This window comes from Thunnus maccoyii, chromosome 13 (assembly GCF_910596095.1).
Source record: "Thunnus maccoyii chromosome 13, fThuMac1.1, whole genome shotgun sequence".
NCBI classification, from domain to species: Eukaryota; Metazoa; Chordata; class Actinopteri; order Scombriformes; family Scombridae; genus Thunnus; species Thunnus maccoyii.
In genome coordinates, this window is record NC_056545.1 from 31,588,092 (window position 1) to 31,603,406 (window position 15,315).

Here is a 15,315-nt window from a genome sequence, read left to right on the forward strand (position 1 = left end):
TTTGGTCTTCATTCTTCTAACTGCAAGTGAAAATGTTTTTGTTGTATTTGTTTTTTATCTTTACTTACTAACTGTAGTAGAAGCACCGTTGGCAGAAATGCCAGCCTTAAGTCTATGTGGATATATCTCTATCAGCTTCAAACATGTGGGCACTGCAATTTTTCACCATTCCTTTTTTTTCAAAACTTTTCAAGCTCTGTCAGGTTGCAAGGTGATTGTAAGCGAACAGCATCCAGCCAAAACTTGATGTAATCTAGATTATTGTTCAACTAATACTCAATAGATATTTTTATTTTAATGGTATAAAATAAATCTAACCAAATTATGGACTTATCGACTTCTTATCAGGTCTTTTTTTTAAAATTCAAAATACAATATAAAATAGCTCAAAATATCATATGAGTTTCATGTCTTCATTTAAGATGAAGGAAATCCTGAGAGAAGTTTGAAAGAGTGAAATGGTGTACAGTAAATAAGTGGACAATGCAGGTACTCTAAACCTTAGAGGTGCACTAAACAAACTAGGACAGTAAATTCTAACTTTTTCATCAGTTGATGGATATGAATCCTGAACTTTGAACACAGGACTTTGAATTGATGGAATGCTCGACCATGTGTACATTGAGCTCTTGAGTTTGATCCTTATAACAGGAAACAATAAAGATGACACTAAATCACACACAGAGTCATACTTCTGCATCATTAGACACTATGAATTCATGTTCATCACAGCTGATTTGTAGTCATCGATCTTCATACATGGCCACTCACAAGTTCCCAACATTGTCATTTTTGATTTCTGACTGTTAAGCACAACAAGACACTGTGCTCCACTTTAAATCATTCCAAAGGTCACACTGCCATCCGGTGTTGGTCCTGTGTCTCTACGGCTGTGTTCCGACAGCATACCATTGTACATTGTACTAACAGGAAGTGATAATATACATATCTCCATACATCAATCAAACCTCAACCTTGAAAAGTTTCTGTACAGTTTGTCTTAAATTTGGAGACTCAATAACCAGAATACAAAATGTTTGTTCATGTTTATCCACTAGGTTCCTGCAACCGTCACATCACTGTCTATGATTTGTACTTTTCCAGCTGTAAGCTGCTCCACTATTTCTGATGTGCACTGCATCGTGGGACAAGTGTCCTTCAACACCACACTCAAAAATATATTTAGTACACATATGACATCTTTGTGTGTTCTTAAGTCATTGCACTTGTTTGAACTACATATTTTAGAACCTGTTGCGATTATTATGCTTGTATGTATTTGGTTGATAGAAGTGACACAGGTGGACTGGAGTGTTTCCTCAGGGACCACTGACTTTATTTGGTTTCATTTTAAAAACAAGGGTAAATGAAAAGTCAATCCCAACTAAAGATAAATTAATACAAAAGTTTCTCTTTTAAACTTGGAAAATAGGTTTCTTTTGAATAAACTTTTACTAGAATCTTGCTCCCTTTCATGAAACCTTTAAGTTAACTTTTGAACAATACTGAAACAAAGGATCATTATGGAGCTAAATAAGAACAAAAACTAAAAGCAATGAAGACATTTGCATAAATCACACTGAATGATGAAACTGCCTCCTTCTGGAAATACAGCCACAGAACACTGAAGGCTCCATAGTCTCACTCATGTGTACTAACTCTTGTTGCTGCCTCCATTTTCTATAATCTTGCGCTTCTTCTCCTCTGTTGAAGCTTTAAAGACGTTGGCTCTGTAATACTGCAGCTCTTTAATGCTCTCTGTGATGTCGTCCAAGGCTCTAAAGGAGAAAACAAAGGTTTTAACAGGTTTTAACTGTGTATTGTGCATATTACTCTCAACATTGAGAGTGAGTGCAGACCAAACAGTAAGGATCACTGCAGTTCATTTCAACTTGGATCTTATTTTCGCAGGTTTGGCCATCAGATCTGTTGGTTGTTCCTCCTGATTAAACAGACCACAAAGAGATCCCTTCTAAAAGCAATTTCAATGTGTAAGTGATGCATTCTAAAGTTTAGCTAAAGTTCATATGAGGCTGAGTGACAAAATTAAAGTGGTTATCTTTCAAAGTTACACTGTTTAAAATATTTTTGTGCAGTAACAAAGTGGGGTTTTGGTACCAATATGTCAGTAATGTTGGATGATACCCATTTATTTTTTTTTCCACTTGTCCTGTTAGAGGGAAGGATCACTGCAAATCAATACGAAGTTGTTCTGGATGAAACATTTCCATCCTGATGGGAGTGGTCTCTTCCAGGATGACAATGCCCCAATTTACAGGGCAGGAGGGGTCACTGAATAGTTTGATGAGAATGACAATGATGTGAATCATATACTACGGCCTTCATAGTCACCAGATCTCAACCCAACTGAACACCTATAAAAGATTTTGGACTGATGTGTTAAACATCGCTCTCTGCCATCACCATCAAAACACCAAATGAGAGAATATCTTTTTGAAGAATGGTGTTCATCCCTCCAGAAGAGTTCCAGAGACTTGCAGAATCAATGCCAAGACTGTGGAACACCATTCTTATAACTTACAAATATCGATCCCTGCTTTCATTCACATATGACCCCATACAGGAAATGTTCCTGAACATTTCAGGGATAGACTACATGTGTTAAAGGGGCTAAAGTTAAGCAGAAAAACGTTTACCCAAGCTGTCTGTTGTAAACATCAATCACAGTTTACAGACACGCTTATACTTATGTTGTGTTCACACCAAATGCGAAGCAAATTTTTCATGCGATGAGATTACATATAAAGTCAACATAAAGTTTGCGTGTATTTGTGGCAGTAAATACGTGAAATTCGTGGTGTGAATGACGTGAAATTTGCCTCTTTCACATATTCACACAAGTTGAAAATATTCAACTTCAGCAAAACTTTCATGCATACCATGGGGCTGGACTGGGAGATTCAGCTGCGGCTTGCCAACAGACTGCTGCTGATTTCTGGAGGAGTAAACATACACCAGACCACTATACCAGTCACACCGCATTCTACTGTAATCCGTAGCCATTCACTGGCGGGAGGAGTTTGTTTTTCTAAACTTTTTAATTGATTTATCTTCCCTTTTGCATCTCAACCTCAACTGCAGCAAACACCGGAGTCACACACCCACCTCAGCTGCTATCATCAATAACAACCTAAATGCCAGTGACTTTACATAATTTTAAATTTACACTAGTAGATATCTATGTGTATAAATGTGTCGCTGCCGTATTTATGCCTTTAGATTACATTATTTTGAGTGTCGATGGAGCAGCTACAATGCTTGCAAAGCATAGCTCTAATCAATCCAAACTCCATTCAGAAAATAAGCATTTTAAAAGTTGTTCGCTTGTCATCTTGTGGACAGACCTGCAAAAGAATGAATTCAGACTTTCACAAATCAGCATCATGATGTAGTTATTCCGGCATCCTTTTGATTTGTTTATTGTCTGTGGTTGTCATCTGGGAAGTGTAGTAAATAAATAGATTTTTGGGGGGAATTCTGTGTGACAGGTTAATGCAGAAGAGTTGCTAATGTATCTCTCACTGTTTACAGATAAGTGTCGGTATGACTGTTGTTAACAGGAGGACTGAGCCTTATAACTGCAGGCAGACTGAGCTTCAGTAACATCACTGGCTGGCTCCCATTGTCCGGGTGGGGACTAGTTGGTGCCTGCCGTTGCTCGCTGGCTGTTTGGGGTGAATAAGAACAAATGATCCTGCGGCCAGACTTGTGCGAATTACGCCAATAAAAAATGTTCCTGCATTCAAACTTGTGCGAGTGACAAATGGTGAAAATTTGCTTCTCGTTTGGTGTGAACACAACATTACACTCACTTTCAGTTTCACCCCATATAAAGTGGTTTAGGTCATCTGGATTAACTGTTTATTTGTACCAACGTGTCTGACTGACTAGTGACTAGTGATGTCACTGTGTTCACAGATCACAGAAGTTACTGTGTAGTGTTTTTGTAACAATAGGCTTAAACTACTACTACTCAGTTTAAATAAACTGGAGTGATCATTAAAGAAAGATTCAGCTGACAGGCTTTTGTTGATGTTTACTCATTGTTTACCTGTGGGTTGCTTTCTTGTGAGGTACCATCTTGTACTCGTCTGGAAACCACCGTCTGAAAGAAAGCACAAAACCAAATTAATCTCAGTTTGCGTTAAACTTGTCATACCCAGCAACATTAAAGATGTTATTTATGTTAAGATATGTTATGATATATTTATGTTATGATAATATACATAACATTAAGATGTTATGTATATTATCTTTCTTATGATTAACTGCTAAATAGAGACACTTTGATCATTGAATTACAAAACCTACTCAGCAACATTAAAAGTGGGCTTTTGACATGCAAACTGATGAATGGCAGAGAAGATCATTAATAAGGCTTGGATAAACAATAAGGCTTTAATGAGATGAGCAAGGAAAGTACCCTTTAGGTAAGCTAAATAGACAAAAATCAAATTACAATAGATTGTGTTCATAGGAGTGTTTCCATATCATGAGGCTACCTCTGCATTACAGAGCATAGGAACAGGGGAGGGACAAATGTGGAATATATTCAAATATTCATTCACACTCTAATACAATCTCATCTGAACAAAACAGAGCACTCACTGAAAAAAGCCTCATTACAATGTCCAGAGGCTGAGAACTTTTCCACAACTTAGCAAACATCACACAAACTCTCAGACACTCCACACACACACACACACACACACACAAACACACACACACACACACACACACACACACACACACACACACACACACACACACACACACACACACACCTACCTGCAAAGCTCCTTGATAGTGCTGACGTCAATGATTCTGTAGTGGAGGTGGTACATGAACTGTGGCATGTACTTGTCCAAGAACCTCTTGTCTGCATGCACAGAGTTGCCTGCAGGAAGAGGAATCATGGAATGTGACTGTAGGAGGCAAATCAGTTGAATAATACTCAAGTTCTGCTGCTGGTGCTAAAAAGTAACTCACCAGCGAGGGGACACTGTCCAGGAGGGGTGTGCTGTCTGACGAATGACAGGAACTCATACTCAGCTTGTTCCAGGGTGATTTTACTGTCCCGTACAGCCTGGGTCAGTCCTGACTAAAATACACAGTTGCACTGAACACTTTTAATAGAAACACTACTTTAAAGGAATAGTTATGATATTTCATTCACTTTCTTGGCAAGAGTGATGAGATAAGATGATCGATACAGAACGCTTAGCTTAGGATAAAGACCAGAAGTAAGGGGGGAAACGGCTAGCTTGGCTCTGTCCAAAGTTTAAGTATGAACATAAAAACACGTCTGAAGCTTATTGATTAACACATCTTGTTTGTTTAATCTGTACACATTCAGAAATGTAGAGCTGAAAAGTTGTGGTTTTATGGAGGTTATGTGCTGGGACTATTGATCAGACAACTCAGATCTACAGTATGTTGCTTTACAATATTGCAAAAGTTGTCTTCAAATTGTTTTCTCAATCCATCAAGTGGCCTAAAGTATTTCTTTATGATATGGAGAAAAGTAACCAATAGTGTTATGTGAAGCCATAGCCACAAAATTTGTATTCCTACTCAATTATTACCAAAATTTAAAATGACACTTGGTCAGAGCCCAAACACAATTGTAATTAGACTCGTTTAGAGGAAGAAATAGACATGAAACCTAAAAAGAAACCTTGGGTTGCTGTTACATGTGTGAAGCACAAGCACAGTATCTAGTGTTTCCCCTAGGTTGAGTGGTGTGGCCTGGTGGGGGTGGGGGGGGGGGGGGTAGGGTTAGGGAAACTGGAAGAAACTGCAGTCTCCTGACACACTGTAGTCTGTACTGTACATTTACCGCCAGAAAACTTACTGCTAACCTTTTCCTCTGTTCTGCAAAATACTTTGGGAGGGTGCACTTGATGGATTGAGAAAACAATTTGAAGACAACTTTTAAGGAGTAGGGCAGAGTGTAAGCGAGTGAGTGGTTAAGCAAGAGAGCGAGCGGCAGAAAAATAACAGTGAATGCGAGCGGAGCAGAGGAAAAGGTTAGCAGTAAGTTGTCTGGCGGTAAATGTACAGTACAGACTAAAGTGTGTCAGGAGACTGCAGTTTCCCAGGCAACGACACAGACGTTAACTTACGTTTTCGAGACAGCGTTGCTCAGCGGCTCCTGAACGCTATTGATTTTTGAATGAATGGATATTTTGCGTTATTTTTGACATTTAAAAAATTATTTTTTGGCCTGGCTCGGGTTCTTGTTGGCCTGGTGGCCCTGTACTATTATAGGGGGAACACTGGTATCTGTTCAGCAACATAGATGTGAGACTGGCAGCTGAAACGCCTCCTGTGGACATGGTGTTAATGACACAGTGGGTTTGTTTTGGGTTAATCACAGCAAAACTTTACCAAAACATACATATGAGTGTGAACAGTGTAGAACATTTTAACAATACCTATCAGACACCATCAAATGGGAATCTTTACTGCTTGCTCAGCTGTTCTATGCTGCTGCCATGTTGACATTGAGACATAGCAATCATTTAATCTCTCCACATAGTCACAATGGAAGCTCTGCAGAACAGTGAACACTAGCAAACATGCTGAATTCATTTTAAGGACAGGGAAAAAGCAAAATTCACAGTAGAGCTGTACCTGAATCAGGGTATTCAGTCAGAGTTGAATCACAGTGAGCACCTCAGGTTGATGCATCAGTTCATTTGCTTGTGGTTCGTGTTTTATATAGATATTTTTTTGTTTTTATTTACACTCAACATTATTAAAGATGTTCTCTCTTCATACACCTTACCTACAATTATGAGAAATATATTATTGCGTGTATGCAGGTGCATAATCCTGGTGGATTACTTTGTAATGTGAACGCTCTGTTGCCGCTGTTTATTAGGGGTGTCACGATTTCAATTCTAAACCAAAAATCGATCGAAATGAGCGTTCAATTTCGACCTTCAAAATCAAAAGAAGGATCGTAATTCCCCCTGTATTTTTTTCTCTCCACCCCCACGTACTTGTGCGTGCCTGAAGAAAAAAAATAAACAACATCTCAAAGACAACACAGCGTAGCTTACTGGTAGCCTGTAGCTGCATTACTTCTCGAGACACCATGGCCACTGCTGAAGTCAGAGATGATGGAGAAACAAGAGAATTGGAAAACCCTCCAGCTTCCCTGAAGTCACCAGTGTGGCAACATTTTGCCTTCCCTGTGAGTTGTGTAAACAACGAATGCTTTGTTGACAGAAAAGCTACAGTTTGCAAGCTATGCTACACACTTCGGCAAAGCTGGAAATATATCGACAGATTCGAACTTCCCAAATCTTTAACTCATAAATGAAACGTTCTTAAAACACAATCAATGCCTCTTTCCTACAGTGACAAGGTGGATAATGAGCTGGTCTCTATGTACAGCCGACTGTGAGACGAATCTTATCTATCTAATCTATCTTATCTAAAAAGTGCAACACTTAAACTTAGTTTCTTAGAGGTTTTTGTGTTTTACAGTTTGTTCCCAATTGACTGGGGAAATAAGTTATTATTATGGCCTTAGTGTGGTACATCCCCCCAAATTAGGGAGGTTATATCACACCATGTAGCCTATCTTTTTAAAGAAGATAATATTGATTACATTACTGTATTTTCTCTAATAGTGGCCAGTATTCAATGAAAAGCCGGGTCTCCAATAATGGCCAGGAGTGTGGTCGACACGAACAAATAAAGGCCGGCCCCAAATACAGGCTGGGGAGGGAAAAACCAAGGATGGATTGAAGTCGTATTCAGACCAAATCAGGTGTTGCTGCGCACTGCTGCAGGCCACAAGATGGCGGTAGCTATATTTGAAGTACCATATAGGACCTGTGCAAGTGTCAGTGACTAGCCAATGCCACAACACTGTAGAGAGCAAACATGGCACCCACTAGACGGAAGTTTGATGTCGAATTCAAAGAGAGAGTTTTGCAATATGTGGAGGAAAATTATGGAGCGAAAGCTGCAAGACCTTCTGATACTGACCTGAAAAGAATCAGATACTGGAAAAAACAGAAGCGTGAGCTGCTGTTAGCTGACGAGGAAAGCACGGCTAGCTGGAGGTGGTAGGAAGAAAGTTAGCTTGGAGCTAAAGAGACAGCTGATTAATATTTGATATTTGGCTGTGTTGTTAACTGGCTATTAATGTTTATATCCAGCGTAACGTTACCTCAGATCTGTTTAGTTTTTAACTGACACTGGCCTTATTTGCCCTCCGGTACATGACAGGTCATACTTCACACAAGTTAAATTGAAATGTTTGTGTAATGTTTCACAATAAAAGTCGGGAAATGAAGGCTTTTAATTGTATTAATAGCATAATGCAGTAACAAAAATTTAACAGAGCAAACGGAAGCAGATCAGAAAACAGGGAGGCTTCGTACTAAAATATGAGCAAATATACTTATCAAACAGAGGGAATTAGGAATAAAGGCCTCTCTCTACCATAAGCCGGCTTCCAATAAAGGCCTGGTACCCTCTGCAGTTGAGGTAAATAAAGGCCTCAGCCACTACTAGAGAAAATACTGGTATGAACTGAAATTGAAAATATAAATGAGCGTTGTCAGGGCATAAAACTAATGATCTGTTGATCTTTACAATACAAGACTCAATAGTATAACAATGGCATCGCTGTTAGTGCTGAAAAAAAATGTAAAAATTGAAAATCATGACCTTGAAAGTCAAATCGAATCGTGGATTTGGAGAATCGTGACACCCCCACTGTTTATCTCACAACTGTCATGACAAAGATAAATCAGTTGTCCCCGCAATAACTTTCCAGAGTTGTAAAATCCTGTCTGTGAGTATTAGCCTACAAATGTTTGGTGTCTGGATTGTATTTCATTGTCTCACCAGTACCTTAAACAACATGTCCCCAGCATCGCAGCCTAACTTGTACCAACTCGGGGCTGATATCAGTGTTATGTGTTACAGTGTAATACAGTTCACCTGCAGAGCAGCCACTCCACACTGAACTCCTATAACCTACATGAGTCTCATGTTTTACCTTCAAGACCCATGTTTTAATGCCTTTGTTCATATTTTGTGACGTGAAACGTTAGATTTCCAAACAGTCTGAGAAATAAAAAGTGTGGGCCCTGCTCACAGTTAAGTTATAAAATCCTGGTGCACCACAGAGCTCTCCTAATTGGCTGCTGACAGTGCTGTCAGCTGAATAGTAAATCATAATGGATGGCAGTTCAAAAATAGTTAAGCTGACGTCTAGCTTTGTTTGACATCAGACTGGGGTCTGTCTTAAGATGCAAAATGGTTGAAATGTGCAAATGTGATATGTGATTTCATATCTATCTTTTCTTCAAGCCCCTGAGCAGACAGCTTACCTTGCCATGATGCTCTTTACACCACTCTGACATCCCATCCAGCAGCTCATCTGGCTGGTTAATTATCAAGTTGGGCCCCTGACAACCAAAAACAGAAGAGTTTAATTTACATGACAAATAGAAAATAACACTTCAATGGTGTTAATGTTTATATTACCTCAGCCAGAATGTTCAGATCGGAGTCTGTGATAATGCATGCCATTTCAATGATCTTGTCCTTCTCAATGTCCAGACCTGTCATCTAAAAAACACATAGAGACATAGTTATGTGTTTAGTCATCTAAAGGAACATCACTTTACTCCTTATATAATATGCATGTGTTCACAACACAAGTCTGCTGTCACACATAATGCACATAATGTGTTATTTTGACATTCATGGCAGCGGTGGGAGTGATGGTCCATCTGTATTATGATGGTAATAGAAGGCAAAGACGACTGAATTTGGCGACTTAAAGATGCTTCACACATCCATGAAGGGCAAGGTTCTGCTGGGTTACTCTCACTTTTTTCAATAATATCGTATCAACTAGAATCTTTAAATGTCAAATGTATTCAAAAGCAGGCGTTACACATTTTAAAAAGGCTTCAAACTTCATTGAACAAAAAACAGCAAACGTTTTTCAGAAGGCAAAGCGGTGCAGCTGTTCACAAATTAGATACCAATCGATAACAACATATTTACACCCTCTCTGGTTAGCTTGGTGTAGCATTAGCTAACGTACATACAGTAAGTTAACTCCACAGCTACAAGCCCGTTTCAGTGAGTCTGGATGCATTATGAGCGCCGTGACTTGCCTCCAGGTCCACCCACACCATCCTCTGTGACATCGCAGGGGACGACATGCTGCTTTTTCCGGCCACCTGGACGTCAAAATCGGAACAGAATCTGGAAGTAAAGTCGAGACGTGTTCCCGGTGTGGTCGTGGCTATTTTTACACGGTTAAATGGTACTGAATGATACAGGAAGAGCTGTCTGCTGCAGACACTGCGCAGAGCCGCGAGGACCCACGCCGAATTCAGCAAGCAGACCGGCATCCTGGGCCAACTTCCGCTCTGAGCTGTCGTAAAAAAAACCCTACTTCATTCCTCTCAAGGGGCTTCTTCTTCTTCTTCTTCTTGTAAAATTTTGGCAGTGTGGGCGCTACTACGTGTATTACTGCCCTCTGCAGGAACTGTAAAACTGCTTCGTGATTAGCTGGTGGTACATGCATTTCTCCTTTCTTTAGGATTGTCTTTGCTATAGAATCGGGTATTTCATTTCCCTCAACTCCAGCATGCCCAGGAACCCAGATTTACCTCCTCTTAAAGCTGTCAGAGCAGCTGCTGAATCAGAACAAATGAGAACTTTCTTTGGTCTTATTTCTCTTTGCACCACAAAGCCCAAAGAATTGCTAATAGTTCTGTTTTGAAAGTTTGCGCAAGTGAGTTTCCACTTGTGATACGCTTATCGATCCTAAGTCCAAGCTCAGCCCCATACACGCCAAATCCTGCTTTCCCACTCTCTGGGTGCCTACAGCCATCTGTGATATTTTCAAATAAAATCCCACTACTCTGTTTAGATAATGCTCTTTTTTGAAGCTATCACACTATTATCCTTTTCTTGTAAAAAAAAAAAAAAAGAAAAGTAAGATTAATGTCCAGCTCTTGCATTAGCCAGAGAAGTACAGATAACCAGTCCATATGTTTTGCTATGCTTTCCTGCTCCATTCTCAGTATCCTGGCCCACTGATTTATACTGCTGAAAAATGGTCTGTTTTTGATCTTGCCACCTGAATCCCATGACCCTTGCAAAAGACACCTAACGGGGAAGGTTTGATGGGAGCCACTTGATTTTACCCAGTACTGCAGCCCCAACTTAATGTGCCTTAAGCATAGGGCATTTCTCCCATTTCAATAAGCAGTGCAGGAAATTGGGGAGGTTCTTAAAGCCCCATAACAGAGTCTCAATGCCTTGGTCTGCAGAATATCTAATTTTCCAAGCACTGACTTAGCGGCAGAGCCAACAAAACAGCCATAATCAAGCACAGATCTTATCATTGCCTGGTATATTAAATGCATGGTCTCCCTCTCTGCCCCCCAATCACATCCATACAGACTTCTCATTACATTTAACACTTTATTACATTTTGTCAGTATTTTTGCTATGTGAACAGCCCAAGTCAATTGTTCGTCACACCAAACACCCAGAAATTTAAAATCTTTCACTCTCTCTAGTGAACGTCCATACATGTGCAGCCCAAGATTAGGTAACTTTCTTCTGAAACCAAAGATCATTAATTTAGACTTTGCTGGTGAGATTTTAAAGCCCCATTTGTCTGCCCATTCCTCTAAAGCCCTTTGAACTTGTTTTAAAGTAAACTCTGTATTTCTTCCTCTTCTCCAAATGTTGCCATCATCTGCAAATAAAGACTGTCCAAACCCTCTTCTAATGCTCCTAAATATATCATTTATCATTATATCAAATAAGACTGGGGTAATTACACTTCCTTGTAGGTTACAATTTTCTATTTCAACAATTTTTGAACTTTTCCCACCCACTGTATTGTTAGAACATCTTTAATCCAATTGAACATTCTACCTCTATCTCTTAAATCATAAATTTTAATCAGTCCCTCCTACCACAAAGAATAATCCTCTTCTCACACCGCATTAAACAAAGCTACAATTTCTTCTAGAACAAAATCATCCAAATGTTTAAATAATTCATAAGACAGCCCATCTCTCCCAGGAGTAGTGTTTGCCCCAGAGTAAATAGCATCCCTCAATTCTTTCATAGTAAAAAACAAATTTATCGGATTGTCATTTTCTGAACTCCTATCCAACTTTCACTGATTAATTAATATCAGATTGGTCCTCATCAACTCCCAGATTTCCAGAGCGGTGCACTGCTTGAAAAACATCAACATACATGTTAGCTTTTTTGGATACTACTTCCACCTCACCATTCTGTAAAACTGGAATAGGTCTTCTTTTATAAAGTCCTGACATTCCGTGTACAGCTGACCACAGGTGCCTTACAGGAGTCTCAGGGCCTAATGTTTCACAAAATCTCCTCCAACTGTTTCTTTTTGCATTTTTAATTACTCTTCTTGCTACTGCCCTTAGTCTCTTATATTCCACTGCATAACACAGCATTGGATGTTTTATTAATTTTCTATATTCTCTATTTCTGTTCCTTACAGCTATATCACGTCCCTTATTCCACAAAGGAACCAACACACGTGATCTGGGATTCTGCTTCATAGGAATAGTACAGTGAGATTTCTTATGGATCATCAACATTTACATTTTTCATTTAGCAGACGCTTTTATCCAAAGCGACGTACATCTAAGACTGATACAACACAAGCAGGGATCTAGTCAGGAGACAACAACATGAGTAAGTGTCATAAAGCTTAAGTTTGAGTCCGATAGGACGTAAATGCCAACAGGGGGTGCACCAAGGCAATGCATAGATTGCATAGAAGTAGATTTTTTCTTTAAATTTTTGTATTTTTGTTTTTTCTCTACCTTCAGTCCCTCAAGAGCAGAGGTGTTCGCAAAAGTGTCGGGTCTTTAATCTTTTCTTAAAGATTGAGAGGGACTCAGAGTCCCTGAGTTACCAAACAGTATAGTAACTCGTTCCACCACCAGGGTACTACAGAGGAGAAGAGTCTAGCTAGCAACTTAGGGCCCCGTTGTGGTGGTGGTACCAGGTGCCTTTCATTGGCAGAGCGTAGTGAGCAGGACGGAGTGTAGACCTGAATGAGGCAATTCAGGTAGGCAGGAGCCATTTTAGTTGCTGTTTTGTAAGCAAGTGTCAGGGTTTTGAATTTTATGCAGGCAGCAACTGGGAGCCAGTGGGGGGATATCAACAGCAAGGTGACATGTGCTGTTTTGGGTTGGTTGAAGACCAGATGTGCCACTGCGTTCTGGATCATCTGCAGAGGTTTGAATGTACATGCGGGGAGGCCTGCAAGTAAGGAGTTGCAGTAGTCAATGCATGATATTACGAGAGCCTGTACCAGAAGTTGTGCTGCATTCTCAGACAGGTAGGGTCTGATCTTCCTGATGTTGTACGGGGAAAAATGACATGACTGAGCAACTGAGGCCACGTGAACCTTATGGGTTAGTTGGTCATCAATCATGACATCCAAGTTCCGGGCAGACTTTGTGGGCATGAGTTGGGTCGATTCAAACTGGATGCTGATGTTTTGTTGTATGGGAGGACAGGCTGGGATGACAAGGAGCTCAGTCTTAGAGAGGTTGAGTTGAAGGTGGCGTTCTTTCATCCATGCTGATATATCGGTAAAACATGATGAGATCCTAGCCAAGACTGTGTGGTCTTCCAGCGGGAATGAGTCTAATAATGAGATAAATGTAGTGCTAACACTATCATTATCGATGTCTACATGAATATTGAAATCACCTACTATAATTACTTTATCTGTACAAAGGACTAAGTTTAATAAAAACTCTGAGAATTCAGATAAAAATTCAGAGTATGGGCCAGAAGGACGGTACACTATACCAAGTGGTTGGTTCTCACATGACGTGACTTCCTCCCAAAGTCACACCAGCCACCTTAAATTTTGTGCAGTGTCATCTCACCACATCACATCCACCATCATAAGATCGTGTGACGTCAGCTGGCCAGATCACAGTGGCCATTTTGTCACCCATACACACACTCATACACATACACACATACACACATACACACACACACACACACGCTTTTGTGTACAGGTTTTGACCATACACAACTGCTGTCTTATGTGTGTCGTTTGATTAGTATTAGTTGATAGTATAGTGTTTGTTAATTGAAACATTTGTTGACTTTGTTGATTCTTGTGAAGATTAATAAATACTGTTATAGCTTTAAAGAGAAGTCATTTTGTCATTATTGTATATGTTTATTGTGATAAGTGGCTGATTGAGAGAGTCAGAGCTCGGACTTAAACCTTCACTGTTCACTTAGTGGTGCTGATATCCCAGATATTAGCTCTGAGTTAGTGAATTAGTGAATTAATTGTTTATGAGACTACCTTATTGTTTGGTTATTGTTCCCAGTTTTCGGGTGGTGCCCCTTATTATATTATTATAAGTTATAAGTTCCTTATTATAAGTTCCCAACTCACTCTAGCGCTTTTTATCGGTTTACGCCAAATGGACTTGGAGGCAAGAGACCCAATCTCTCCCTGTTCTGTGCACTTTTGGGCAAGAGAATACCAATTTTCTCTCCCTTAGGCAAATTTCTCCATGGAATTCCCTTTTCTACGTTTAGAACCGAGACAACAAACACCAACAAACAAAAACTTCAACCACAATCAGTGTGTGCTTTAAACTACACTTATACAGTTTTAGAATTTGAAAAAATAACAAAATACAATTTCTGCAAATTTAACATGCCAAATCTCTATAATCCACCAAGAGTTACATGCACTTACTGCATCTCATTTCACTGGAAGGAAGATCACAGGCATCTCTGAAAAAAAAACTATGAGATAGAGTCGAGGTTTTCCTCAGTTACCTAATGCAACTGCCCTGGCCACCAGGATGATTGTCCTTCCTTGAAATGGGCAACAGGTTACTGCATCTCAGTGGGACCTCCAGATAATGTCATGGAAATTGTCTGAAAACACTAAACACACATAAGAAATAATACACAAAACACTGCTGGGTTGAAGATTAAAAATTATTTTTTTACAATGAGGAGACAGAATACAATGATTTGCATCAGTTTGTCTCAATGAACAAAGAGCAAGCCTAATCTATTATAGTTTCTGAAGGAACAGAGAAATGATCTGTGATTGGTCATTGTATCAGCTTATATGATTATAGCCAGTGGCACACAGCCATGAGATATACATCTGCATGCACATGTGTGTTACATGAGAGTCACATTGCCCAGAGGCTCAAGAGACCAAGGGCCCTAAAGCAGGATGTGGCC

General features: G+C 39.7%; 1 protein-coding gene across 1 annotated transcript; it reads right to left on the minus strand.

The window, feature by feature from the left end:
• Positions 1-1,312: 1,312 nt before the first annotated feature.
• Positions 1,313-10,449, minus strand: smfn (small fragment nuclease). The gene is made up of 7 exons (XM_042432040.1): positions 10,179-10,449; positions 9,538-9,621; positions 9,381-9,458; positions 5,011-5,122; positions 4,810-4,918; positions 4,073-4,126; positions 1,313-1,778 (listed from the first exon to the last, which is right to left on the minus strand). The coding sequence occupies exons 1-7, from the start codon at positions 10,416-10,418 to the stop codon at positions 1,655-1,657; spliced, it is 801 nt and encodes a 266-aa protein (XP_042287974.1). The 5' UTR covers positions 10,419-10,449; the 3' UTR covers positions 1,313-1,654.
• Positions 10,450-15,315: the final 4,866 nt, after the last annotated feature.